We start from the raw sequence: 27,777 nt of genomic DNA, 5'->3' as shown, positions 1-27,777 counted from the left end.
ATGAGGATTCTACAGTTTTTGTATACCGTGCTGATGTTTCGCCTTCATCCGAGACGCACATTTTGACCCTGAACTCTCCGCCATTTTGGAAGCGGCTGTGTTACCTTAGCGCCACGCTAACCCGTAACTTGAGCAGCCCAACTAATCGTTCGATGACAACGAATTTCATTACCGATTAGTTGTTGCAGCCCTGATATATTAAATAATATGCATTAATATATATAATGCAATCGAAATAATAAAAAAACAACAATATTTTGTACGAATACGTGTACCGTTACTCCCCTATATTCAACCTATGGAAAGCATCTTAATTGAGCTGGTTTAGGGAATCATCATGGAGGATAACAACTGATTGGACCCCAATCAGTCCTGTACTTAGCTCTACTTACAATCTCATCCAATCACTTAGGATATATGTTAATGCCAGATGTGAACAGGGGTTCATATAAAAATACACTATATGGATTAAAGTATTGGGACACCCGACTTTTCCAACCACGTGGTTCTTCTCCAAACTGTTACCACAAAGTTGGAGGTACACAATTGCACAGATTGTCATTGGATGCTTTAGCATAAAATTTTCCCCTTACTTGAACTAGGAGACCCAAACCTTCTCACAAAGTGAGATCCATGAAGATAGGCTTTACATGGGTTGGTGCTGAAGATCTCCTGCTCTCGAGGTAAAACCTGTTGAGCATCTTTGGGATGAATTTTAATCCTCCTCACCTTACCCACTGTAAATCAGTACCTGACTTTACTTAATTTCCTTGTGATCGAAAGTCTCCACAAAAATCTAAAAGAATTTTCCCACAAGAGTGAAACTTATTATACCAGCAAATGGGAATAAATGTGGAAAGTTCAAAAAGAAGCACATGCCAATCTTACAGTCAGGTTTTTAAAAATTTTTAAACTCATGATATATTTATAAAGACATAACAACGGTATTAATGCAAAATCGAATTAGTAGCATGTTATATTTAAAGCGAACCTTAGCCGAAGCTCTTAACGAAGATGGAGTTAAAACAAAAGCTATAATATCAAACCTGTCAGATATTTTTAGCTATTGTCAGCATATACATTATATTCTCGAACGAGATCAAAACACGCCAGAATTATACATCTAAGTAGGAAAAAGTTCATGACCGGTGGTAGCGCTGAGAGTAAAAGTGAAAAACAGGAACAATAATGACACTGGTTAAAGATGAGGCCAGTGAAATTTGATCCCAAATCAAGTCTTGGGTCTTGTACCGGCTTCTGTCTAGTGACGAGTCGTTTGCAAATGAGTCGTTCATTTCAAAAGTCTCGACTCAAAGCGTGATTCGTTCATTTTCTAGTGAAAGAGCAAAACAATGCAAAATCTCTGTAGGTTATGTATAGGAAATTCAGTACAGTTACTGTACTGCGTCATTTCCGCCTGCCTTTTATTTACTTTGTGGCGCTTAAAAACGTTACCGCGATGATTCAAATGCGTCATTTCAAATTGATCCACTTTGGAGAGCGTTTTTAATAAGCGACGTTTTCATAGACTTAATCGACATCTCTGTGTGGACGGAAGACCAAAAATGGAGAAAACAATATGCATATAGTGTTATTGCACACAAGGCCTGAAGGTGTCCAAAAGATCGGCGCTAGACAGGATGTGCACTGTTGTGATTGGTTGTTCGGTTGTGAGAGAGCAGTTGTTATGTCAGCACAGTCTGGAATTTTTATCTGAAAAATATGAAGGAACCCTGAGGAATGTGAAATCCTTTCTTCGCATATCCTAGCGATGTTAGGAAGCTGGAGGTCAGAGCGCACCCCTGGAGAACCGAAGGTTAAGGGCCTGAAAGTGGGAGCTTGGCAATACTGGGACCTGAACTTCTGACATTTCGATCAGTAACTCAGATCCTGAGCTAAACACAAAGTGAAAGGCCTGATAAAACGTTTCTATCGCAATAAAACAAGTGAGCTTGTAGTTATTGATTTGGCTCCACCCTCTTTCCAAAAGTTTTAAGGCCTTACTGATGTTTTGGTAAGGTTTATAAACTCATATGCTTGGACACTGGGGCTTTATTGTCACCAGATCTCAAGCCAAATGATTACCTATGGGAGGTTTTTCGGATCAACATCGCAAGGATTTGTTCTCATTAATGCCCTCTGTGATAGGTTGCTATAGTAACGGCTCATCTCATGCACAACAGCTTCAGATAATCTAAGCCTGATTATAAAAAAGAATATATTCATATATGTTGTTTATTTCAAGGAAGTATAATGATTGATGTGGGTAAGATTTCATGGTATCCTTGCTATGAACTCATCTAGTCTTGAATGCTTCACTCCGAGCAATCTGTAGGTTTTATTTTTCCATCAACGCACACAATCATGCTTAAAAAAAAGCTCATGGTTTCGAGCTTTATTTGTTTATTGAAAGGAATTTAATAATCAATCTGAATGCCAGTTTCATGATTCTGACGCTTGGAGCCTGAAAGGTGTACAAAAGATCTCCGGCGTTTTAAGTCCTGAAAAGTGGATGGTGATTGTAGAAAATTCCCACTGGTTCCAAGCAGAGTTTCTTTCTTTATTTTAGCCCCTCCCGGCGCTTTCCTATCCAGTACTCATGCTGAGGTTCACCCACACACTTGTGCTTCAGGACACCTTTCCACCTTGACGTCTCGGCACTGTCTCGCTTGCGGACCGACACGCTTTCTCTCGCCAGCTGGGTGACCCTTCCACTTGTCTCTGCTTGGTGTCTCTCTCCTCGAAGCTGGTGTCTCTCCTCACTGATTAGTCTCAACAGCTGCAGGTGTTTCTTACCGTTTGTTGAGTCCGGCTCCGCCCTCCACTCGATCACCACTGGCACGGTGAGGAATTTAGATTTAATTGGATGCCTGGCCACAGTGGTGTTATTTTTGTTTCAGGTTTAGTGAAACTTTTTTAGACTTTTATAATAACGTCCCTTCTTCTGCAAAGTCTTTCGCCAGTTTTTTGTAGCGTGGCTTTGGGGATTAGCGCTTATTTGGCAACTCATTCTGTGCTGTAAACTTTATGGAAGCAGTTTGATTGGGAAGACACTTGTGCGATGGTCAGGCGTGGACTTTTGCTCATTCGTTTACAGTATAGAAGATCTGCAGAAGCACAGCAGCTGAAATTTCTGAATTGTTTTTGTTATTTCATTATTTGTGTCTCACAAACCATCGGTCTGTGTCTGGCCACCGGAGCATAATGTGCTTTTTGAAAATCTCTTTCCACATTTCGTCTCCATTCTTCTGGAAAAACGTTCCTCTAGATTTAGTAGAGATTTGTGTTTATTCAGACAAAAAGCTGTTAGTAAAGTCAGGTACTGAAGACCTGAGGTTCACCCAGCATTCCAATTCATTCCAAAGTTGTTTACTAGGGTTTATAGCTCTATAGCAGGAGATCTTGAAAGAAAGTGAAATAAATATCATGCTACCACATCCAAAGACATCTTGTGTGCCCCCAACTTCATGGTGACAGTTTGTAAAAAATAAAAAAACACTTCTGGAAAAGTCTGATTCCCCAATAAATTTTGTCTATATACGTTTATGCTGAAATACATTGAAGCCGTTTGGACCAATCAGAATTGAGAACCCCACAGTGCTGTTCTCTGATCTAATTTGCAAAAAAAAAAAAAAGGAGCTGCACTAGGAAGCGTCTCGGGTGTCCATACGAGCTTCCTTTCCAGCTTTCCGCGCTCTCCTCGACATCTTACTTGTGTTTTATTGATTCGTTTCAGCACAACAAGCGAGATACGAAAGATTGGTGCCAATTAACATTTAGCAAATCATCCAGACATACCCGGGGATTTGCGAAGCGCTTGTTTACCAGCTCGATATCTCGTTTTGGAGAAAAAATAAAAAAAGTAGACAGACAGACAAACAATACAATGAGTGTTTGTGATTAATAAGCAAAGTGTGCCGAGTGAAGATATGAGACCATTGAACTTTGACATGGCATTCTTTCGGCATTGCTGTTATATCGATTTGATTGACATGGCATTTGGAAAACAAGAAGTATATGAATTTGGCAAATCTCCATTCTGACTTAGTCAAGATTTATTCATTTAATCCGTGACGATTTTACGAGGTGGTATCGGAAAGTACTTTGTTTATCTACGTTTACACACTATCACCTTCAGAACATTCCCCTTGCACAGCAGTACAGCGCTCCCAGCGTTCCTGCCATTTCTGGAATGTGTCCTGGGAGTCTTCTTCGCCAAATCGCAGAAGGTGTTTGACGAGATGGTGTCAAAACGGCGACCTTTGAGCCGATCTTTATCTTCGGGAAGAGGGCGAATTCCGCAGAAGTCGTCCGGACAAGTGAGATCATGAGGATCGTTCTCCGAATATCCTCATGCACGAGATGTCGAACGGTTTCAACGTTTTTTTCGGGGGTTGAGCTCGTCGAAGGTCTTCCTGATCTCTCGTCATCTTCCAGCGCTGTTATGTCAAACGTCTCTGTGGCCGATTTCAGTTTCACGCAAATTTCAGTTGCGTTGTCTTCTAACTTACTGTCCATGATGAAATTGCAGACGTGGCAACCACATGGTCAGAATAGCACCAGTTAGCACCGTTAGTCTCGAAACGTTTTGATACCACCTTGTAGTGACCTCCATTCTTCTAGAAAGATAATTCACTAGATTTTGGAGTGTGCTTGTGGACATTTAGGTAGTGATGTAGGTAAGGTGAGAAGGCTTAGGGTGCATTTAGCGTTCCATTGCATCCCAAAGGTCTCGATGTGGTCTATAGCTTTGTAGCAGGCCACTCCAGATCTTTAGTCAAGCCATGGTGAAATCTCCAAGGTCTAAAAACAGGAATCAGGACTTCTCATGCTTGCCCAGAAAACTAAACATTAACCAACACTCTCCAGGCTCCCACTGAATCTCAACCACTGCTTTGTTGATCCCTCCATCTCTCAAGATACATATAAGATCAGATGTGCTCTTCTCTGGTTATGGTATCTAGGTGGTGGAATGAAGTTCTAGACATCCACAGTCACGAGCAACCAAAGTCTAAACACCTACCTACTCTCTTTGAACTATTTTTTTTCTTTTACTATATTATGTCTCGAAGGGAGAATTTAGACTCCTAATCCTCTAAATCTGCGACCTACAGTTGGTATAATGAGGTATTTATTGATAGAGACTTCAAAGGCAGTCTGGATGAGCTCGTCTGCCAAACGTCACGAACATAAATAAAATGACAGCCGTGGTGAAAGACCGAATATGAATCTGTAACCACACTGTGTATTATTGCTAGGAAAGAATAGGAAAAAAAAAGAATATTGACAAAATAATTTGCAGTAATTGTTGCTTGCATTGGCAGTATTTTCGAAGGTTATTTGTTTTAGCCATATTGGCCGTTACAGAGTTGAAGGATCATCAGGATTCGATTCGTGATTATGGCTGGCTGCCTTCTTTACTTTCTTTTTCCCTTCCTGGTTCGCTCTGAATACACTGCGGGTAGGTGGCATTCGTTGCGTTTCCGACACGCTGATTATGTACTGCTCCAGTAATCATCTATGTCAGCGGCACTTTTCCTTCTTCATACCGATCCCTAAATAATTGTCTCGGCACATCTCATTAGCCCACGTCTCAGTGGATCCTTTGCTTGTCAACAGCTACCGGTTCCTGTTTTATGCCCTGGTTTTGATCTCTATCAAGCATCTGATTATGGTAGCTGTCCGCTTCGCACCTCAAGTCCATAAAATCCAATATATGCAAAAAAAAACTGGGACTTTTCCAGCTATATGTGGATCCCCCCCTAAAATGATACCACAGTCAAAGGCACACACTTGTACAGTGGTGGGCAGTAAGGAAGCAGCTTTTTTTTGTGTATCTGTATTTTACTGAAGTATTTCCATAAATATCTTTACTCAACTACTGTCCATTTTGCAAAATCGGGCGTTCCTTTTTATTTACGGATAAATACGTAACCGTTTCAAAACTCGCAGCAATCCACCAATCAGGGCACTTGGTGATATCTACTTAACATACAGTTCAGCATCAGTTCAACAGCAAGAAGAACATTAAAAGAGGAATAAACGATGGATGAAACTTCTGACTTTACCCCAAATGCACGAATGCACACACTTGTACAGGAAGTCTGTAGCATGAAATTTTCCCTTTATTAAACTAGGAGACCCAAACCCCAATAACCCCAGCATGGCAATTCCCCCCTGTGCACCAAGCCATCTCTATTAAGAAATAAGTTGGAGTGGAAGATCTCGAATGTCCTGCTCCTGAGCCCTGACCTCAACCCTATTGGGATGAAACCCCAGGCCTCCTCACTTCACCTCTATCAGTGATTGACTTTACTAACACCCTAATGGCTGAAATCTACATAAACACACTCCAAAAATCTAGAAACAACTTCCCAGAAGAGCTTATTATACCAATTATATTATTATATTACTATTATACCCATCTTACAGTCAAGGTGTTCACAAACTCTTTTCCATACTATGCTTATAGAGCAGATTTTTTTCCCCTCATTCTCCTCAGCCGTAGATTCATTTCTCTGTCAGTTTCAATTGTATCTCGGTTGAAATACCACTACATCGGAATGTGCTGTCCAGTCTGGAGTGATATTCAGGAGCTAGCAGAAAGGCAGGTATGCACCAGGAAAGAATATGGAAACGAATAACGTGGGCGAACTATGCAATGAGTTGTTTTTTTTGTTTGTTTTTTGAGACCTCTCAGAATATCGATGCTTCTCGATTAGGAATTCCACAACAATCTCGCTACGAGCGAAGGAGATAGTTTGAGAGATATTGAGAGATAGTCTCGAAGTTTTATAATGAGAACATGCAGGTTTTTCCCCCCGATAATTAATCCGATTACGTGGACCAGCATGAAAAACAAAGAGAATCCGATTAGGTGTCTGAGTAGAGGGATTGAGAGATGGAGAGATGAAGAGCCTGAGCGAGAAGTGATGAGTAAACTGCCAGAGATTGATCCTGATCCCGGACTACACAAGCGTGTCTTCGAGACGCTGTGTTCTCTCTCACCTTTCACTTTTTGTTCTTCCTTCCCCTGGCTTTTGTGTGGTTTCCTCTGAAGCTAGGTTCTCACCGCGGCGTTCGGCGCGTGAAAGGCGTCCGAATTAACGCAAGGTGACGTTTCAACTCCTTGTACTGTATATCTGTCTCCTGCAATCAAGGAGATGAAAGAGAAGCTTGGTTTTCCCCCAGACTTGAACCGCTGACTCTGTACTGTTCGGTGATGGTCATCTGGAGGTTTCTGTCCGGTTTTATTTCCTTGTGGTTCTTCTGAGATCCTCAGCGTATAACAAACGCCTCTTTATATATACTGTATAGAATTTTCCAGCCCTATGTAGTTCTTCTTCAAACTGCTGGAGGCACACAGTTGTATAGGAGGTTTTTGAATGCTGTAGCGTGAAATTGTCTCTTCACTTGAACTAGAAGACCCAAACCTGTTCCAGTATGATGATGAGGGGGCATCGTCATGCTGGGACAGGTTTGGGTCTTCTCTAGTTCTTCTAGTGCACAAAAAAACAGATCCATAAAGATTTGGTTTATATGGGTTGGAGTGGAAGATCTCCAGCTATAGAGGTCTGAACTCAAGCCTTTTGAACATGCACCCCAGGCTTCCTCACCTACATCAGAACCTGATTGTAATAACACCATTGTTGCTCAATGAAATCTTTCAAAATCTGGTGGAACATCTTCCCAGAAGAGTGAAGGTTCAGTGGAGAAGGGCAAATGGGGATTAAATGTGGAATTGGATGTTCAAAGAAGCACATACCAATCGTTTCTGCATAATAGTCTTGATAAGAGCACTATTTAGATTTCTGCAGAGCGACTCGTTTCTAACACTTCTTACTCACTTTTCATCCTCATGTATTCACAGATAACTGCGACGGATCTTTGGCATCTGGACTGCCTGCAGCCTCTTTCCAGAGTTCTTCACATTTCTCAGAAAGCAGGGCAGCGAACTTCGCCAGGCTGAACAGGAGAGATGGTAAGTGTCTACAATTCACTTTTTCGGTCTGCTTTGTTATCAATTGAGGCAAAAGGCAAATGTGTGTGAAATGTGAAAAAATTTGTTGAAAAAAAGTTAAAAGATGTAAAAAAAAACAATAATAATAATAATAATAATAATAATAATAATAATAATAATAATAATAATAATAAATAAATAAAAGAAAGTGGGATTATTTTTTGGAAAATGTAGTTTTAAAAAATATTCAAAAATGTAAAAAAAAAAAACCAAAACCCTAAATCCAAAAAGATGTGAAATCAAAATAAAGTGCATAAAAATTAAAAAATAAAAATAAAAAAAAAAGAAAAAGAAAAATTATTTAAAACAAGGTCCACCTACTTTGATCTAGAATGTCTGTTTGGTCGGATTGAAAAGTATAGTTTCCAGAAATATGTCAGAATGTGAAATAAAAGAAAGTAAAAAAATAAAAAATAAAAAAGTAAAAAAAAATGTAAATAAAAATAAAACCCAACAAGTAAGAAAACACATAAAATGTAATAAATATTACAAACAATTATACAGAAAATGTGAAACAAATAATTTAAATTGTAATTGTTTTTTTTTAATTAGGAAAATAAAGGTTTTATTGTTTTTAGTGCTTAATCAAAACAGGCTCAACCTTGTGAACGAGTTTCTCCTGATTAAATGGCAAGAAACAGTAAATGAGGCGTAATTTAAATATTGAAAATTTCATTTCTAAAGCGCAATAAATTAATAGATAAAGAAATAAAATCTGAATGAAAGCAACATACACATTTCTTTTTTTTTTTTTTACATTTACTAGAATAAAAAATATTGCAAGGGCTTATTCAGCGACTGAATATAAAGTTTTTTTGGCTTGTTTTTTTGTTGTTGTTGTCTAATACTTACACGGCTGTAAAAGCTGGAAAGACGAGTAAAAGCAGCACCAGGAGCAGACTCTGATGATTAAAATGTCTGCGACATGCCGGAGTACAGCAGGATTCTCTTTGCCGCTTGTCAGTAGTGACACAACAACAGACAGAACAAACAGGCTGCTCGCGTTGCTCTACACTTGACATTCGGCTTCAAATAATCAGGACAACTGTTTGGCTTGGCAAACATGATTCATCATGTGGAGCTGCTGGCTTGCTGGCTCAGAAAGAAGGCAAGGCTTCGTGACGTTTTTCCCTCCGGAGACAGACAAAAGTGTACGTTATCTAAACAACAACAGCAGTGACAACAACAACAACATACAGTTGACTTCTGATCAACTGTAAATACCTAGTGAGAAAAAAAACCACAACAGAACCCATTTTACAGCTGCAGCTTTTACAATCACAGCTGTCACTGTCACTGCAATCCACACACCCTCATATGTTATAGTGGCAGCTCTGATTCATCAAAGTTGTGAAATGCAACAACGGGTCACAACCACACTGCTTCTGTCCCTGATTTCCAATCAGAGCAGGGCTCTACTGTCTCTAATTCCAGGTAAAATCAGGTCAAAATCACACGTTCTGCTCTATGATGATTTCATCATGTTTCGTTTCATTGCATTGTATGTAGCGTGTGATACATGCAAGGTGAACAGGTGGGGACGAGGTGTTTCCACACAACTGACACCGATTCATCTGCCCACTCGAGCCGATGCGAATTTCATCCATCTGGTTTATAATGTAAAAGCAGACTGTACGCTGTCCAAGGTGCTGGAATCTTTCCCCCTGTTTCGATGCTTGGACTTTAATGGATGCTGCACAGATGTATAATGAGACATTTGCAAAGTCTCGATGTTACAAGAACATTAAAAAATTTTTACTTGTACATGGCTTTGCCAATCCATCTGTCTCTCTTATAACAGTCTGGGCTATTTTGACTATAATAGAATCGAATCAGTGAAAGGAAGATGACGTATGCCGTTTTTTTTTTTTTTTTTTTTTTTGTGGGGCTCTTTTTAATGCCTTCCCAAGAAATTGAATAAAGACGAGCCCTTCGCCCGGAGCAGATAAGACATAAAAAAAAATAAAATAAAATAAAAACATACAAAAAAAAAAAAAAAACATCACACCTTTTCTGATTTCTTCCCCCCAAGTCCTCAACTGAGTAATTACTCTGGCTGCAGTGTCCAAGTTATTTTCAGCCTTCGCCAGCCTCCACTGTGTGTGAGCGCCTTGCAAACAGAACACTTTCCCTCCCCGAGGGAGGCGAGGAGGCTGTGTAAATGTTACTCCCTGCGTGCTGGAGATCTCCGGTGTGATATTCATCTCTCGTTCCTCCTATAGTATTGACTCTCAGCCTACAGCCTCTAAGTAATGAACCATTCCGGTAGGTTCCTTCACACTTCCTTCACACTTAGGCGGGCATGAGGGCATCCTCTTTTTTTTTTTTTTTTTGTCTAGATTCCTAGCCAAATTCAAATTTATCTGCTGATAAATTTCCAATGAAACTCAAAAAGAAAATGTTTGTCACCACACTTGTTTTTCTTTTTTTGCTACCATCTGTCCCTAATTTATTATGAGCAAGCTCCTCGAACGGAAACATCCGTCCCAATTGTCCCTCTATGTCCCTCGTCCTGCTATTCTAGGATGAACTGCGGAGGCCCGGCCAGTCAGCAGTCCCTCAGACTCGCCGCCAAGAGTCCTACAGCATTCTGCAGTTTCCTTCTACTGTATTGCCATCCTTGCTCACATTCTTGCTCAAACCGTGCATTCAAAATATAAAAAAAGAACGAAATACTGCCTACACGGACGTATTTGAAGGCAAGGAAGTGCATGAGTGAATTTTTCAAGGCAGAAAAACAATGACGGTGGAAAAGCAGCAGGATGGAGTGAAGGGTTCGGGGTGGAAAGAGAAGTTATTCGCAAGAATTAGCGTGACTTTCCCAGGGAAGAAATATCCGTTACGTTCTCTCGGTTCAGGTATATTACAATTTTGTAGAATTGCTTTCTAAGATGCCGAGATACGCTATATTGCCAAAAGTTTGCGGACACCTGTCATAAGACACCTGGTCGCATTCCACATTTAGTCCCGATTTGCTCTTATAATTCCACTCTTCTGGTAAAATGTTCCTCTAGATTTTGTGGAGATTTGTGACATTTCATTGAGCCACAAGGGTGTTAGTAAAGTTAGGTACTCATGTAGGTGAGAAGGTGAGGAGCTTTTTGGTGTAGTCAGTGTTCACATTCATCCCGAAGGTTTTCAGTAGGGTGGAGATCATCTTCAAGGAGCTCACTTTGTGCACAGGAGCATCGCTATGCTGGAAAAGGTTTGGGTTTCCAAGTTCAAGTAAACTGGAAGTGAGTTTCAATTCAAATCCCTTCACAGCCACTTGTAATTTGCTTTTTGGGTGTCCGCCAAATGCCACATTAAAGGGGCACGCAAACGTTTGCTCGTGTTTGTGATTATATTTTGAGACAATTAAATGCAAGCACAATTTATCTACACATTCACATGTAACTCATTTCTTTCATCAGGAGGTGGTGGGTGGAGCCCGCAGTTGTCAGACAGGACACCGTGGCTGCAGCTGGACCTCAGGGCGCGCATGGAGGTGACGGCTGTAGCCACGCAGGGCCGGCACGGCAGCCACGACTGGGCGAGCGGCTATACGCTTCTCTACAGCGACAGCGGGAGCGCCTGGAAGCAGTACAGGAACGACGACAGGGTTGCGGTGAGTCTTTGGCTTTCGTTACACCGTTTCATCGAACCAGCAATTTGTGGCAAGGCAGGACTACGGCATTTATTTTTTTTTTCCCCCGTGGTTTTTGATTGCGAAACTGATAGTAATTAACGACTCGGAGGCTGCAGCTGAAGAGCGACGTATTTTTGGCCTCCTGACAATGTCCTTTTTAAAGAGTTTCTTTTTGCTTACTCAGCCAATCAATTACACACATCCCATGCCCTAGTAAGAAAAAAAAAATAGCTCAGTTATATAATGCGGCTTAATATAGCCGCGTACAATTACGGACAAATGAATCCAGTAAAAAAACAAATGAAGCCGGGGAAAGGACTAGGTGCGAATTTGCTGCATGGTTAAGGAGCAGATAGTGACTAACGAATGGCATAATACATGCATCAAGATGCAAAGACGAGTTTCATTTCACTTCGCAATTAGGGAACGGTCAAAGCTACGGTCTTTACGTCGACGCTTATCGTTTATCCCTCCGCTTACTGGATTTGAATGACGATTCCATCCGAGGAATGCAAACGTTTCAATAATTCCTGTGAAAATTGCGGATGATTGAAAACTTGGTGATACAGCCACAATATTTGCCTGTTTATTGAACCTAGTTCTATCCGATTTTCCATTTTAAGTGCGACGTTCTAGTTAAATTACTGCACCATCAGCTCCCACGCGTTTCTCCCATTTTTCACCATTTCAAGTGACCTCCATAACCAGAAACTATACCTTTCATATTTGTATGTTTTTAAGTGTTTTTAATATTTATGGATCGCCTCATTACACAGTATGGACATTTGGTGAATTGGTGGTTTAGACAGAATAAAAGGGTCTCATCCTTGCATCTCTGAGCCCCTTTATCTTGGGGAGTTATCATGATCCAGAAAGTAGCATGAGGGTACAGGCATTTTTTCGTGATCGCATATCAGAAAAATGCCTACAGTGAATTTATTTGTAGAACAATCTAGGAGATGATTCAAACTATCGGGTAAGTTAGCTGATGAGATCATCTGGAGATCTTACATCCGGGTGCTTTGAGCTCACCAATATTTTGCATTTCGTTTATGGCATTTGTGTTTCTAGAGCGACTTTCCTATCACATTCATTCAACTAAGCAGTTATGGGGTTGCTCAGGGGACCAGAAGTGGCTTTTCGGTGTGCCTGGGATTTGAACTCATGACCTTTTGGATCCAATGCCTTAACTACTAAGCTACCATTTGCTCCTGTCTCCAGGTAGCAAGACTACCTGAAAACTTCGTCCCCTAGTTTAAATGCGTTTTGCAGTACCTGAACATTTTTCTGGGAAGATGTTCCACCAGATTTTGGAGTTTGCTTGTGGGGATTTGGGCTCTTTTAGTCCAAAAAGCATCGGATTCTGATGAGGTGAGGAGGCCTGGGGTACCGTCAGCATTCCACAAAGGTGTTCAATAGGGTTGAAGTCAGAGCTCTAAAGCAGGATCAGGATCTATCACCAGAATGAGAATCTCCTTTTAATTAACACCTTCCTACCTCTAAGGGTTTCTGCATACACATGGCTGGAATCAAACACTTTTTTGTTTTTTTTTTATCATTACACACTTTCATCGAACATGCACAGACCTGCAATGCTCTCGTCTTATAAATACAAACCGAGGAGTAAAAAAAAAAAAAAAAAAATGCAAGATCATCCTTAATGTCCTTTCATTACCATTCGGTTTGCAGAGTCACTCGTTTAAAATCAGGACTGCGTCTAACGATAACGAGGAAATGCGAATAAACAATCTTAAAATGAAATTACGCTCGAAAGCGGAGAAGCAGACGTGATACGGCGAGTTGCATTTCTTTTCTTTTCTTTTTTTTTTTTGTTCTTTTCATCCTCCGTATACTCCTTCACTTCCACCCGTGGAATATCAAAGCGTACCGAAAAAACAGTATTGTGGCTATTAATTAATGACACAGATGGGCTCGTTTCGCTGCAGAGATGAAAGAGGGGCTCGGGGATGTGGCAGCGGTCTGAACTTCTTCAGAATAAATAAATAAATAAATAATCAGACAGATAAATAGATCAATAATTGGCTCATGTAGGAGGAAAGAATGTGCAGGTTGGGCATCTTTTTAGAAAAAATTTGCACTTGTGTCATCGCACCTCTGATTCAAGACCCAAATAAAAAAATTTTTTTAAAAGAACAGTGGAAATTCCTATATGATTTTCTTTGGAATTTTTAAGGCTAAAAGAACAAGAAGTAAAAAAAAATAAAAAATAAATAAAAATATGATACCGGGTTTGAATAATGGATTTTGTGTACCGTATTCGCCCCTAACTCCTTCCCAATTTGAGCAAAAAAAAATTATTACGCAGATTAATATACACGATTTGCATGAAAGTATTTGGACACCTGACTTTTCCAGCCATATGTGGGTTGGAGTGGAAGAGCTCCTGCCATAGAGCTCTATTTGAGCTGGGATGAATGTGATGTGGTAGCTTAGATGTTAAGGCATTAGAAACAAAGGTCTTAAATTCAAATCCAAGCCACACACCAAGGTGGCACTCCTGGGGCCCCCTGAGCAAGGTTCTAAACCCAATAGCTGCTCAGGTGTATAAATGAGGTAAATGAAAGTCGCTCTGGATAAGGGTGTCTTCCATTAATGAACTTGAACTAGGAGACCCAAACCTGTTCCACCTGGACAATGCTCTGTCCATTAAGCCAGTCCAATGAAGATATCGCTTATATGGGTTGAAGTGGAAGATCTTGAGTGGCCTTTTATAGAGTTCTGACCTCACCCCTATTTAACACCTTTGGGATGAATCGGAAAGCCGACTGCGCCCCAGGCCTCCTCGACTCCCCTATATCAGTACCTGACTTTACGATCCCCCTTGTGGGTGAACGAGCACAAATCTCCACAAGCACCCTGCGAAATCAAGCGCAACATCCTCGAATCTTCCCCACAAACTTTTTGTCCATCTATCAATTTTATTTTCTACACAAATAAAAGAAAAGAAACACAGAGCATTCAAGCGCCGCGGTGCGACCCGATCCTGTATAGGCGTTTCATTTTCCGGATCTACTTTTCATTACTGCGTAAAACAAAGCAAAGTAAATATCCTTTGTGGACAAACAAACACAAAGTTCTTACCCGTTTCTGCCGCGTGCCTAATTAACATCTGAACCACATGCAATATTTCAGCGTGTCTTAAGTGGTCTCTTTTTAGACTGTAATATCTTTAAATAGCATTACCACCTTTTATATAACCGAGGCGTCCCGATTGGGACGCGATTGCATTACGAATTCTACGGAACAAATGAATCTCTTCGAGACAATTCTCCTCCATCATCATACGTACATTATAAGCGCGAAGGCCTAGCTTCGGGAGCGAGACTTTTTCTATTTCATCATCGCGTTTCACTCCGAGGTCTCTAATGTTCCTTAAAACGATTTCGTCTTGAAAAAATAAGCGGCGCCTCTCGAAAACTCGTCGAGTTTCATCATCTACATCGAGGCCTGCCACCCAAATCCGATCAAGTCGCTCTGCTCCTGGAGATGGAAGATCTGATCTTAGCTTGTCGCTCCAATGTGAATGAGATCAACCCCACGGAGGACATCAAAATCGGAAAACAGCAGCGAGTGCGTGGGAGGCGTCAGCGATCAGATAGCGAGATGATCGCTGTGATCGGATGACGGATTAAGGATGGTAACGTGTGAGAGAAGAAATTTTCTATCTTTTGTGCAAATACGATACAAAACTCTTAGACGGGTCTTTTAGGCAAAGAGCCGAGCACAGAGACTGACAGCTAATCAGCAGCAATAACAGATTCTCCAAACAAGTCTTATCAAAAGCTTTGATTCTGGAGAAGAACGCCATTAAAACGTGAATTATATATCACTTATTGGATGTAACATGATCTTACAAAGCATTGGCTTTTGTCCCGAGTGTCAATCATTCAGCATTATTTCTCTGGTGAACTCCCAGGCTTTAGCTCATCTTTAAACACTTCGGAAAAACTGCCAATACTCACTTTTAGGGATCACTATAATAAATGTCCTGGTTGAAAAAAACATTTGTAAATTCTTATTACGAATACAATCTCAACATGGTCCACGATGGTCCATGAACATGACGCTTCTGAAAAAAGGCCACGGGGTAGGAAAAGTAATTCACAATTCTTTCCATAGCAAAGAAAAATGTTGAACTGGGACGTCTGGGTCTATTTTTTTATTACTTTTTTTCTATTTAAAAACTTTAGTAGATAAAAAATGAACCAGCATGAACACAAACATTTCTGGTTTTTTTATAAATGTATTAACAGCGGTGTAGTCAGGAACTGCTTGATGGCGGTGCCAAGTGAGAAATGTTAACTGGATAATGGATGTTTATGTCAAAAGGATGGATTTTCACTCTTCTAGGGAGATGTTCCACTAGTTTTGGGGATTGTCATGTTGGAACATGTTTGGGGCCTCCTATGACCTTTAGTTCTACTGCAACTGAAGACTGAGAGCTGACTCTTTTTTCCAACATCCTACTTCCATCCAGACATCCAAATTTGTGGTAAGGTAATGCAGGTGGTAGCAGTTAAGGCTTAACTTTGGATCAGAAAGTTGTGAGTTCCAATCCCAGCCATACTAAACTGCCTCTTCTGGGCCCCCCGAGCAGTGCCCTTAACCCAATAGGTGCTCAGTTGTATCCAGATCGCTCTGGATAAGGATGTCTGCCAAATGCCGTAAATGTAAATGGTAACAGTTTGGGGAAGCACCACACATGCCTACCTTCAGATTGTGTCATTTTTGTACCTTTATCTAAGCATGCTTCAAGCCAGATAAATTCCTACCTTTGTAAGCCGTATGCTACTTCTTTCCTAGTGTGTGAGCAAAGAATATTAAATGCAAACAACGCGATACATGATACGATAAGCAAATGGGGATATCCGAGACGACGGAATTCTGTCTCGCGCCTAGATTGCACTCGTACAGCCATCCGTTGCACCAGAGGTTACTCCATGCGATGGGTTTTATGCCTACTTTGAAATTAAACACCCGCGGTTCTGGATGCAGGTCTTAATCTGAGACTGTGCTCACAGAATTCGGTGTTGGATCTGGAGATAAGAATGATTACACTGACATTTACATTATATAGCAAATTTTCTGTTAATGTACTGTCATTTTCTCACACTTATGCCTTCAAAATATCACTTAAAAACCAATAAGCAGGGAGGAAAAAGGCCAAAAATGGCTTCTATAGAGATAAATGGATCCACTGAATTGACTTACGAATCAGCGAAGGGTTCAGTGTGATCTAAGTATCTTGAATTAATTGAAGGGTTGTTCCAGAAGGTCTACTCCAGTCTTTCAGAAACTGCTGATCTCTCTGTATTTCCATGTTGACATTAGAGAGAATGGTTCCTCTGTCACCTTGTCGATGACAGAGGTTAGAGGAGAATGGCAGACTGGTTCAAGCTGACAGAAACCTAATTAACCAGGTTTTGCAACTGTGCTGAGTTTAAAATCAACTGCAAATCTATATATATATATATATATATATAAAGCTCAAATACCACTGACTGACTCACTCACTCATCATGAAATCTCAAAAACCACTGAACGGATTGCAATGAAATTTGGAACATACCTTCCTCTTGGGTCTTAGGTGCTCACTAAGAAAGGGTTTTGAAAAATTCGGCCTGGATCGCGGCTAACTCGCCAAAAACGCGATTTCTCACGCATTGTAAACTCTACGAAATAACAGTACGGATCCTCATGAAACTTACTACATTGTTTCTTATTAGATGTTAGATGCACGATAAAAAATTATTTTCAAAGTAGTTTGCCCTGTATCGCTACTACAAAGGGGTAGTACGTTATTTGTTGACGTTACGTTCTGATCTCTGATCATCCAGTCCTGCTCAGTGCTTACTGCTTTTTGCCATATTGCTTAGCGTTCTGCCTTCCGTAGCGAAGCACGGGTACTTTCAGCTAGTGCAGAATAAATCACAGTTTGGAACTCAAATTTTAAAAGAGCGTATGAAGTGGCACAGTTTCACCATCAAAAGATGGTGACCTGGTCTAGTAAATCTCACTAGTAGATGGTACGTTAAAAATTGTTTGGTCAACGGCAGGAATTTGTAGACCGAATCTCTTTAGTGTCTAAAATACTACCTGGTGGGGGTAGTATAGTGGTGTGAGGAATACTTTGGCACACACCAAGCCACCTAATACCAATCAACCAACGATTGACTGCCACAGCTTTTAATATACTTCAACAGGCTCCACAGTGACCAGACTTGAATTCAGCAGAGAACCTTTATCGAGTCACAAAATAAATGCACAGATGACAAAAAGTGGTTTTAGCAATTACACGCAATGTACAATCATGGAATCCATGCAAACGGCAAAGGGTCCTGAAGAGTAATGCTATGGTGTTCCTATTAAAGTGGCCATTGAGTGTACTGGGATACTGCGAATTGGATAACCGTTTATCTTATAAGAGAAAAACATTGTTATCATTGTTCTCGGTCTTCCTGTGAAATAAGTAAACGCTACAGCTGGACTGCTGAGTCTCTGTTTTTAGTCCCAGTTGGCCCATATGCTGTCCATGTTTGGGGTCTACTGAAGTTTAATCGTTCTTTTCTCTTAATTGGTGCCAGCGGATGGCAGGGATTCCTTGTCAATTGTTGTGGCCTGGCACCGACTCGATCTTTAAAACATGTAGTTAGCATTTTACAGCCCACTGTGCTAAGCTACTCCACTGGGATGAAGGGAAAGCCCAAATGGAGACAGGAGTGTGATGATATCAGAAAAGTAAAAACAGCTGTTAAAGGCAATAGGACGTGTTGAAGTTTTCCCGCTACGGACAGCTGACAGCGACACATTTCACTCGACACAATTCACGGGCCTTGCGTCTTGTACGGCTGTCACCTAAACAGGGATTACCTCGTTTGGGAAAAACTGCTGAGTTCAGAGGCTTGGGCAAGTCCTTGCTTCAGGTCATTGCTCTCTTCTTATGAGCTGCCAAGGGCTTTTGAACTGCATCAAGAACTTCATGTCAGTCACTGCTGATGACTGTGCAGAGAGAAAGAGCGAGGGAGGGAGGAAGGCGGAAAAGGAGAAGAAGCGATATTTCCACTACAGTACCTCGCCTGAGATTGTGACTAGCTTCAGGGAACCGAGTAAAGACTTGAGAAAATCGGGCTGTGCGAGATGTCATAGCAGTGACATTTAAATAAAATAAAAAAAGAGGCTGGTTATGCTTCTTGATCAAGAGTTTTTATCCGAAGATTGTTTCATTTTCCGCTCTATTTCGGTTGCTTAAAAGTAATCCGCCCCCCTTAATTTTTCTGCAGGGATTCCTATTGCAAAATAGCCCAAGTTGTATGGCTTTTGCAAAAATTTCCAAGGCAGAAGAATCCAAAGAACTGTATCTATAAAGAACAGCATGGCGTTTGTTCCAACCTGGTATGGCCCAAAACTTCCAAGACATTTTCCATGATGGCAGTCAAGTTTTTTTTGTGTTTGTTTAGTCCTCAAGCCAAAAAAAATTTAGCAAAAATGTCATAAAACAAAAAATATTTGCTTTTAGCTTTATTCTGAACTTCCCATCGGATTCATTGGCCGCTCCAGACAATAATTATCTTCCATTTACGAAAAGCCTCTACATCACCACCAGTCCACGCTCCTACTCCCCCTCCATCTTTCCTCTATCTCTCTATTCTCTCATTACACAGAGGCTTAAGCAGTGCACAGGTAATCGATATGAAAGACCCATCGTTTTGTTGGATTGCTTTGCTTGAAGCAGGAGCCTGCTGGCCCATTCCACCCCCATCAACTCTAATGATGCCTGAGACTCATTTGGGCTCGAGAATAAAAAAATTCGCACCCGATATCGCACCGCCTGCCGCTTTCCTCAAAGGTTTCTCGGGTGGTTTTGTAGAAGTTCACGGCCCTCTGTGTTTTTATAGACCTAGATATCTAATTCCATTCGGCTGCTCTCTGGCTTCTTGCTTCTTTATCATGCAACAGGCCACTGGGGAAAACATACAGTAGTAGGTTTGCATTCTAAATATATTTCGCTTCGGTTTGGTTGCTGGGAAAATGGAATGCAGGTGATACAAACGACTGCAGAGAATATCGTCATTTAAGAAGGACTTTCTGCAGACATTTTGAAGAACATTCTAGAGACATTTATTCGTAATGAATGAACATTTCATTTTCTTCCTCCGTCAACCAGCTTTTGGTAATTGTGTAGCTGCATTGGGGCGCATGGGGCAATACATTTGCTGAAATTGCAAAACTAACCTGAAGCATGGAAGACTTTTTTCTTAAATGCTCTACAAGATTGGTATGTGGCATTTTCAACATCTAATTCCACATTTAGTCCTATTTTGCTGTAATAATAACCTTTACTGTTCTATTGCTACATTTTGGAGTGTGAGCACAAATCTCTACAAGCAATCAGCTACAAGACTCAGGTACTGATGTAGGCTGAGGCATGGGGTTCCTATTGGAGTTCAAAATGGTTGGCACGCTCAGGTATTCGTGTAGGTGAGTTGAGGCGTCCTGGGGTGCATTTCCATCCCAAAGATATTCAATAGGGTTGGAGCTCAATAAAAGATCTTTCACTCCAACACATGTAAAGCATATCTGCATTGAGCTGGCTCTCAGCAACAGGGAAATTGTCATACCGGAACAGGTTTGGGTCTCCTGGCGCTAGCGAATTTCATGCTAGCACATCCAAAGACGTCCGATACAATTGTGTGCCTTCATATTTGTGTCAAAAGTTTGTTGAAGACCACATATGACGACCAGAAGAATTTAGGTTTCCCAATACTTGTTGTACTTTCAATTCTAAAATACAACTTCAAAGGCTACAAAAACTGTTTTTGATTTCAAATTACGTTTCACGGCATGAACGAGAACAAAATCGGTCAATCCTGAAGGTGTTGAGTACTGGAGTGATTTGGAAGGACTTCAACTGATTTGGGTCCATCATGCTAGCATTCCACAAGGTTGATTGTTTGTGCTATCATGCCGGCATTTGCATATCAATTGCCTTTTCTTTTTTAAACACAAGATACTCCTTTAGCAGTATTTTCACATTGTGGCACTTTAAATCTACCCTGATCAATTGCTCCCACTTTCACTAGAGTGCAGCAAGGAATAAATTAAGAGACTCTTATTAGGATTTGGATCGAGAGCCTGCCTCATAACAGCCTTTTTAAGGAAAAAAAACATAAGTTTATACCTTCGGCACTTGGGGACCAGAAGTTTCTTCTCGAACTTTTTTTGTGGAATCGATAAGCGGCACTAATAGTACAGCTCTTTCTCTTCTCCGCTATAAAACTTAATTTGACTGTAACACAAAAGGGCACGCATAACTCCGGATGTGCCGCACATTTTTATATCTCCTTTTTGATTTACGCCCTACTGAGTGTTTATTTTTTATGTCTGCCGTTCGATCCGGTTCCTTTGCATGACGCTTTGAACAACAGACAAGCGTGGCAAAAGTCGCTTCAAATCGGAACGTAGATTTATATTTAGAGTTCTAATGAGCAAGCCAGAGGCGAGAGCGGCAAGAAAATGCCCCCTGAGACGACACGAAGAAGACGCCTTGAGGGGAAACCAGGCTCAAAAAGCGAACCTGTACACTACTGGGTGACATCGGACAGTGCGATTAGAAAATCACTCTGCTTCCACGGTTGTACACTATAAAGTCAAACAGTTCGATGTATACTAAAGGCAGCTGTGGCTCACGGCCACAACATTTTAGTGAGGAGCCTTGAAGTCGAGAGCCTTTCAAACTTGATTCATGATGTAGGCTATGATAAAGTGAATACAGTAACCCCGTAATGGGCAGTTAAGTATTAACAACATGTAGTCATTCAGCGTACAGTCTGGCAGCTTGTTTTGACCTTCGGCCACCTGTGTCTGAACACAGCAATGGGGTTTAACCAGGGTTGCCAGGGTTGTTTTTTTTGTTGTTGCAAAATTTCCAGGCCAGAAATTAGCCCCATATCAATTTTGTAAATATTTTGTACAAGAAATGTTTTTAAAAAAAGAAATGGAAATATTTAAAATACATAAACTTTCTTTCAGCCTCTCCCATTAGCGGTCGCCACAGTGGACCATCCGCATGTTTGATTTGGCACGTTTTTACGCTGGATGCCGTTCCTAACGCAACCCTCCCCATTTATCCGGGCTTGGGACCGGCTAAGGCTTGTGCAACCCTAACGGCTGAGGTTTGTTCCCTGACCAGGGATCGAACCCGGGCCGCAGCGATGAGAGCGCTGCATCCTAACCACTAGACCACCAGGAAATCTGAAATATTTAAAATACATATAATATAGAAATTGGAAATGATTTCATGAATGGTTTCCTCACAGTCACACTTTAGTGGAAACATATTACATTTCATTCTGATTACCTTTTAGAACGCAAGTTCCTTTATTAACTATCCTAATTTGGCAATTAAAAAAAAATGCCAGTCTACAATAATAGTGCATTTACTCATATAGGGGCAGGGTGTATCCTGTCCCAGTGGGTCACTATTCAGATGTGTTGCAGTTCCCATGTTTGACCACTAGGCACAGTGATAAATCTATAGTGCTAAACGAGGCAGTGAGCAGGTTAGCTGAAGATTGTGCAACAAAAAAGGGGGAAAGGAATTCACTAGATCATCTGTCTGATAGAATTTTTTTATTGTAAATTTTATAAAAAAAAAAAAAAAACTTTATAAAGATTTACTGGCTAATATAAAGGTTTAATCCACCACTGGTTGAATGGATTTTCCATAAGAGCATAATCTTTACGATTATAGCAGCAGTTTTTAGGTCTCAAGGAGGTAGATGCCTTTACCGGGAGTGACATTTATATAACTGAGCAGTTCAGGGTAAAGGGCCTTGCTCAGGGGCCCAGCAATGGTAGCTAGCTGCTAATGGAATTTGAACTCAACCCTTTCAAATACCTACACGATAAAAACAAAACTGCCACAAACAGAACCTGCAGTTTCTGATTTTCAAGCCCGACGCCTTCCCACTAGATCTTTTGATTTGTTTATAATTTTTTCTCCGCTTGTCAGCCGACGCGCAAAAGTGAAAAACGGCTAGTGATTTAATGTCTTTGCTTCATCCCTGCTCATACGTGTAAAATAGCTTTTGAGGAAAAAACTATCGCCTCAGGCGCTTGTTTTCCCACGACGCCAGCACAGCGTGATGGAATCATCTCCCGCATCTTTCTTTAAGATATTTTGTCTTTCCTTTATTCTAGTCCGTTGAGCAGCAGTAAATAAAACATGCACTCTGATGGCTCTCGGGCTGCAGAGGTCGATGCCCATCTGGAATGTAAGAAAGAAATGTGAAGGAAAAAAAAAAAAAAAAAGCAAAGGCGGAGGTGGAGGAAAGAGCAAGATAGATACGTCCAGATAGGCCTGGTGGTGCATTGTGTGTATACACATACACACACAGAATTCACTTAGACACCCATTGGTTCTATAGCAGATATTCGTTTTTCTATTCGTCTTTTTCGTGAATAGGTCCTGACAATCTGCAGTGTTTCCAAGACACCAAATCCTGCTGTTTTCTTCTACCAAGAAAAACAATATTTAGTTGCTCGTAGTATCAATACAAATGCAAATCCAATTTACAGTCAGAAAGAAAAGAAAGCCAGAACGGGGAGAGGAAGAGAGAGAAGGGAAGTGGAAAATAAAAGCCCGGAGACAAGTAAACAGAAGGAAATGTACACATCCATCCCCACACACACACACCAGTCCCTTTGGGAAAGCTGTCTCAGCTCTGCTGTTAGGTGCGCTCGCTCGCTATTTCTGACACACACTCGAGCCTTTGTCTCCTCTGCAAACATAGTCACTCATTTAACCCCTCGTTTTCGCATTGCACTTCCATTCCGTAGACTCTTTCCTCCGAAAAAGCAGAGATGAATTTTTTTCAATAATCCTTTTTATTTCTAGTCACATCAGTTGCCTTGAGAAGACTAGATGAACTTTTTCTGGTTTAAAAATGAACAGGAAAGTAAAAGGATCCATTAGAAAGCTCTCAGGAATGAATTAAAGCGCACGACTCGGCAAATCGTTTGCATTTCGTTTCCTCGGCGCCCGGTCTCTGGAATCTTTCTCGGGATACGTGATTATTAGCAGCCTGATATAGACAAGACGATCCTTTGAATGTTGAAGGAAGTGAGGTCAAATTCAATCAATGAGGACGATCCTACCAGAAGAAAAAAAAAAAAAAAAAAAGATAAAAGATAATAATAATAATAATAATAATGAGTATATATATATATATATATATATATAAAATTATATGTTGGGTGGCCCTTATTGATTTTATATCTATATCCATCTTTCCATCTATCTACAGTACAATATTTGAGACTCGTGTCGTTTCTTTTTTCCACCGCGCTCCTCCTACACTCCACTTCCTGATCCCAGTGCCGTCTCTGACGCAAGCGCTTCCCCCCATCGCATCTCATTTTTCCCCCAATTACACCCAATTACCTTCATTTACCTAGTTCCTGCCCTCCTGGGGCACATTTACCTCATTGAGGGCTTTAGCAGCTTGATAAAGGTCTAACAGAGGCGACAACGTGACGTATGACCCAAAGGATCGGACGTAAACGGCTGATGAAACGCGCTCTGGGAGGAAATGACGAGGCGGAGGATAATGAAGCGTTCTGGCGAAGATGTTTACACGGGCATGGCATCCGAGCACGGTTTGCTGTCGCACCGTGCCCCCCCCGGGGGTGAAGGGAACTGTATTGTTATGGTTGAAATCCCTGAGGTGAATGAAGAGAGGTAATTCTGGAAAAGGAACATGTTTCATCATATCACAGAGGAGAGGATATGAGGACGTAATGGAAGGAGTGACACAGACAGTGTCTCATTTCTTTCCCCCCACAGGATATACAAAAGTAATATCAAAAACATAGGTGTAGCAGCCTGGGAACCTCCATATGGTCCAACAAGACATTTTGCACTACATCATTTTTTTTAAGGAGAAAAAAAAAAAATCTTTAGTAACTGCCTGGCACATTCTTATTTCGAGGTCAGAGGATCTGCCTGCAGAGCTCCGAGACAGTATTGTTGTAATGCATAGATCTGGGGAAGAGCACAGTCACTCTGAGTTTCAACGTTTCAGAAGGAGAACCATCACTGCAGCCTTTTACAAATCTGGGCTGTATATAGCAGAGCGGCTAGATGGTCACCTCTTTCTACTGCAAATCCCATGGAAGCCTACTTGGTGTTTGCCAACAACTCACCTACCCATCCATCCATTCACCTATCCACCCATATTTCCACCCATCCACCCATCCATCCATCACTGCAGCCTTCTTCCAATCTGGGCTGTATATAGCAGAGCGGCTAGATGGAAGCCTCTTCTCACTGCAAATCTTATGGAAGCCTACTTGGTGTTTGCCAACAACCGACCTACCCAACCACCTATTCACCCAACCATCCATCCATCCATCCATCCATCCATGCATCCACCAATCTGGGCTGTATATAGCAGAGCAGCTAGATGAAAGCCTCTTCTCACTGCAAATACTATGAAATCCTACTTGGTGTTTGAGAACATCTCACCTAGCCATTCATTTTTTCACCAATCCATCTATTCATCTATCCACTCATATATCCATCAACCCTTCCATACATGCATTCATCCATCCATCACAGCAGCCTTCTACCATTCTTGGTTTTTGTGTAGCAGAGTGGCTAGATGGAAGCCTTACCTCAATGCAAAACAAATGAAAGTCCACTTGGAGTTTTTCCAGCAACCCCCTCCCATCCATCCATCCATCCATCCATCCATCCATCCATCCATCCATGGGATCAATAAAGTATTTTTAGTCAGTCAGTCAGTCTCTGTCTGTCTGTCTGTCTGTCTGTCTGTCTGTCTGTCTGTCTGTCTGTCTGTCTGTCTATCTATCTATCTATCTATCTATCTATCTATCTATCTATCTATCTATTTATTCTTATTTTATCCCATCTAATCTCATCAGATCTAGTATCTGATTACAGCCTGAACTGATCAGGTTTGTGTCCGTGTGAGGAAACGACAGAAAGCTTTTAGACGTCATTAGGCAGATAAGCCGTTTTTACTGCTGTTTCTAACACTGGCTCGTTATTCGATGTGACCTTTGAAGGCAGATGGCAAGCCAGAGTCAGTGTTTACAACAGTCAGACACTTTATACAGACAAACGGATCTGACTTCTGTCGTATGTGGTTGGAACTGTCATCACAAAGCTATTGGCAGAAAATAGTACAGGATGCCGTTGGATGCAGTAGCTTTACATTTGCTTTTCTCTTCAAACTAGGAGACCAAACCCTGTTCCAGCATGGCAATGCACCTGTGCACAAACCAGCTCCATGAAGATATGGTTTACATGGGTTGGAGTGGAAGATCTGCTTCTGTAGAACTCCAAACCTACGCTTTTAAGATGATTTTGTTTCACACTGATTGCACCCCAGACTTCCTCATGTCTCCTTTCTAACTTCCCTACTTCAATGTCCTACTTCAGTGCCCTTGTGCATGTTCATGCCATACGTACATTGTATGGACAAAAGTATTGGGACACCTGATTTTTTCCAGCCACAAGAGTGAAGGTTATTATAACAGAAAAAGGGGAAACGTTTTGAAAGCACATTTGAATCTTATGATCAGGTTTCCATTAACGTTCCTCCATACTGTGGGTGTGCTTCTGATAATGTTAAGCAAAAAGAAAGAAAAAGAAAGAAAGAAAGAAAGAAAGAAAGAAAGAAAGAAAGAAAGAAAGAAAGAAAGAAAGAAAGAAAGAAAATATAATTCCACCCACCATGTATTATTTTTCATTATACCTCATTATCATCATCATCCTCATTATTATAAGCATTATTAGTAGTAATATTATTTACCTTCGTGTATTCACAACATAATGATCTCTTTTTCCTTAGCTTTCTCCCCCCCACCCCCCTTTGTTCACATTTCTGTGGGTGGAAGCGAAAGTGTTGAAGGGTGAGGGTTTAATTACAAGATCGGGTAGACAAACTCATAAAGCAGGTGGGTAAGAAGCAGAAACGAAACTAAAAACCTGGAAAAAGATGAAACCTGTACCATTAGCAGCTTGAACCGGGTTCTTGGCAGAAATCAACAGGAAACGAAGGTGTGTGTGTGTGTGTGTGTGTGTGTGTGTGTGTGTGTGTGTATATATATATATATATATATATATATATATATATATATATATATAAATATGGACATAAAATAAACAGCTTCAGTTCCTAAAGTAATAATGGGCCGTCTTTTCACTTTACGTTCTTGTGAAGTGTTGCAATGCTAATAGGGCTACTGAGTCTACACTCACCCTTTCTTCTGCACAAACCCAATGAGAACTGTTACAAATGAACTCATAAAATGAACAAAATGAACTACTTAATGAATCTAAAGAGGGAACGGAATGAGTGTGCCAAGCCAACAGGCATCAAAGCTAAATGGAGCTACTTTGGACAATAAAAAAAATAAATATATATAGCGTTTTTTTAGGTTAATATAATTTTATTAATTTTTGTTATAGTATTAAGGTACAATGTTGAAAAGCAAAACAAACACACACATATTCCCAAATGAAAAATTCCTGTAATAGCTAGCTAGCTAGTCAGCCAGCCAGGTTTGGAAACTGTACCGTACAGAGGATCGCGAGGACAGCCGAGAAGATCATTGGAGTCGCACTCCTCTCTATAATGGACATTTACACCACACGCTGCATCCCCAAATTCGACACCATTGTGGACGACCCCACACACCCCTAACACACCCCTCACACACACTCTTTACACACACCCCTCACACACACACACCTACCATCAGGAAAGAGGTTCCGAAGCATTAGATTTTTTTTCCTTCAAGCCATTAGACTCCTCAACACACAGAACTGAACTGTACAAAACTCACAAACACACTCACTCAACTGTGTTACTGAGTTATTCAACTGCTCTATGTTGCGTGGCGTAAAGCATCTCTATGTTGTGTGACGTGATGCAGCTCCATGTTGTTTTTTGTACTGTAGCACCAGGGTTGTGGAGAAGCGTCTGTGTCAGTTATAGAATTGAAATGACAATAAAAGATTCTGGACTTGACTCTCGACTTACAATTTAACATCGATCAAAAAATGCTGCATAAAAGTTTG

At 40.9% G+C, this 27,777-nt stretch overlaps 1 protein-coding gene across 2 annotated transcripts in view; it reads left to right on the top strand.

Annotated features, from left to right (window-relative positions):
* Positions 1 to 27,777, top strand: part of cntnap5a (contactin associated protein family member 5a) — a 125,393-nt gene that overhangs the window by 34,523 nt on the left and 63,093 nt on the right. For both annotated transcript variants that reach the window (XM_083537231.1, XM_083537230.1), the window contains exons 2-3: positions 7,871 to 7,981; positions 11,434 to 11,627. In XM_083537231.1, coding sequence (XP_083393357.1) covers positions 7,871 to 7,981; positions 11,434 to 11,627 — 305 coding nt within the window. The remainder of the gene's footprint in view (positions 1 to 7,870; positions 7,982 to 11,433; positions 11,628 to 27,777) is intronic.

This window comes from Silurus aristotelis (assembly GCF_946808225.1).
Source record: "Silurus aristotelis genome assembly, chromosome: 3".
NCBI lineage: Eukaryota > Metazoa > Chordata > Actinopteri > Siluriformes > Siluridae > Silurus > Silurus aristotelis.
The sequence above is the reverse complement of the archived record's forward strand: the minus strand, read 5'-3'. Positions and strand labels throughout refer to the sequence as shown.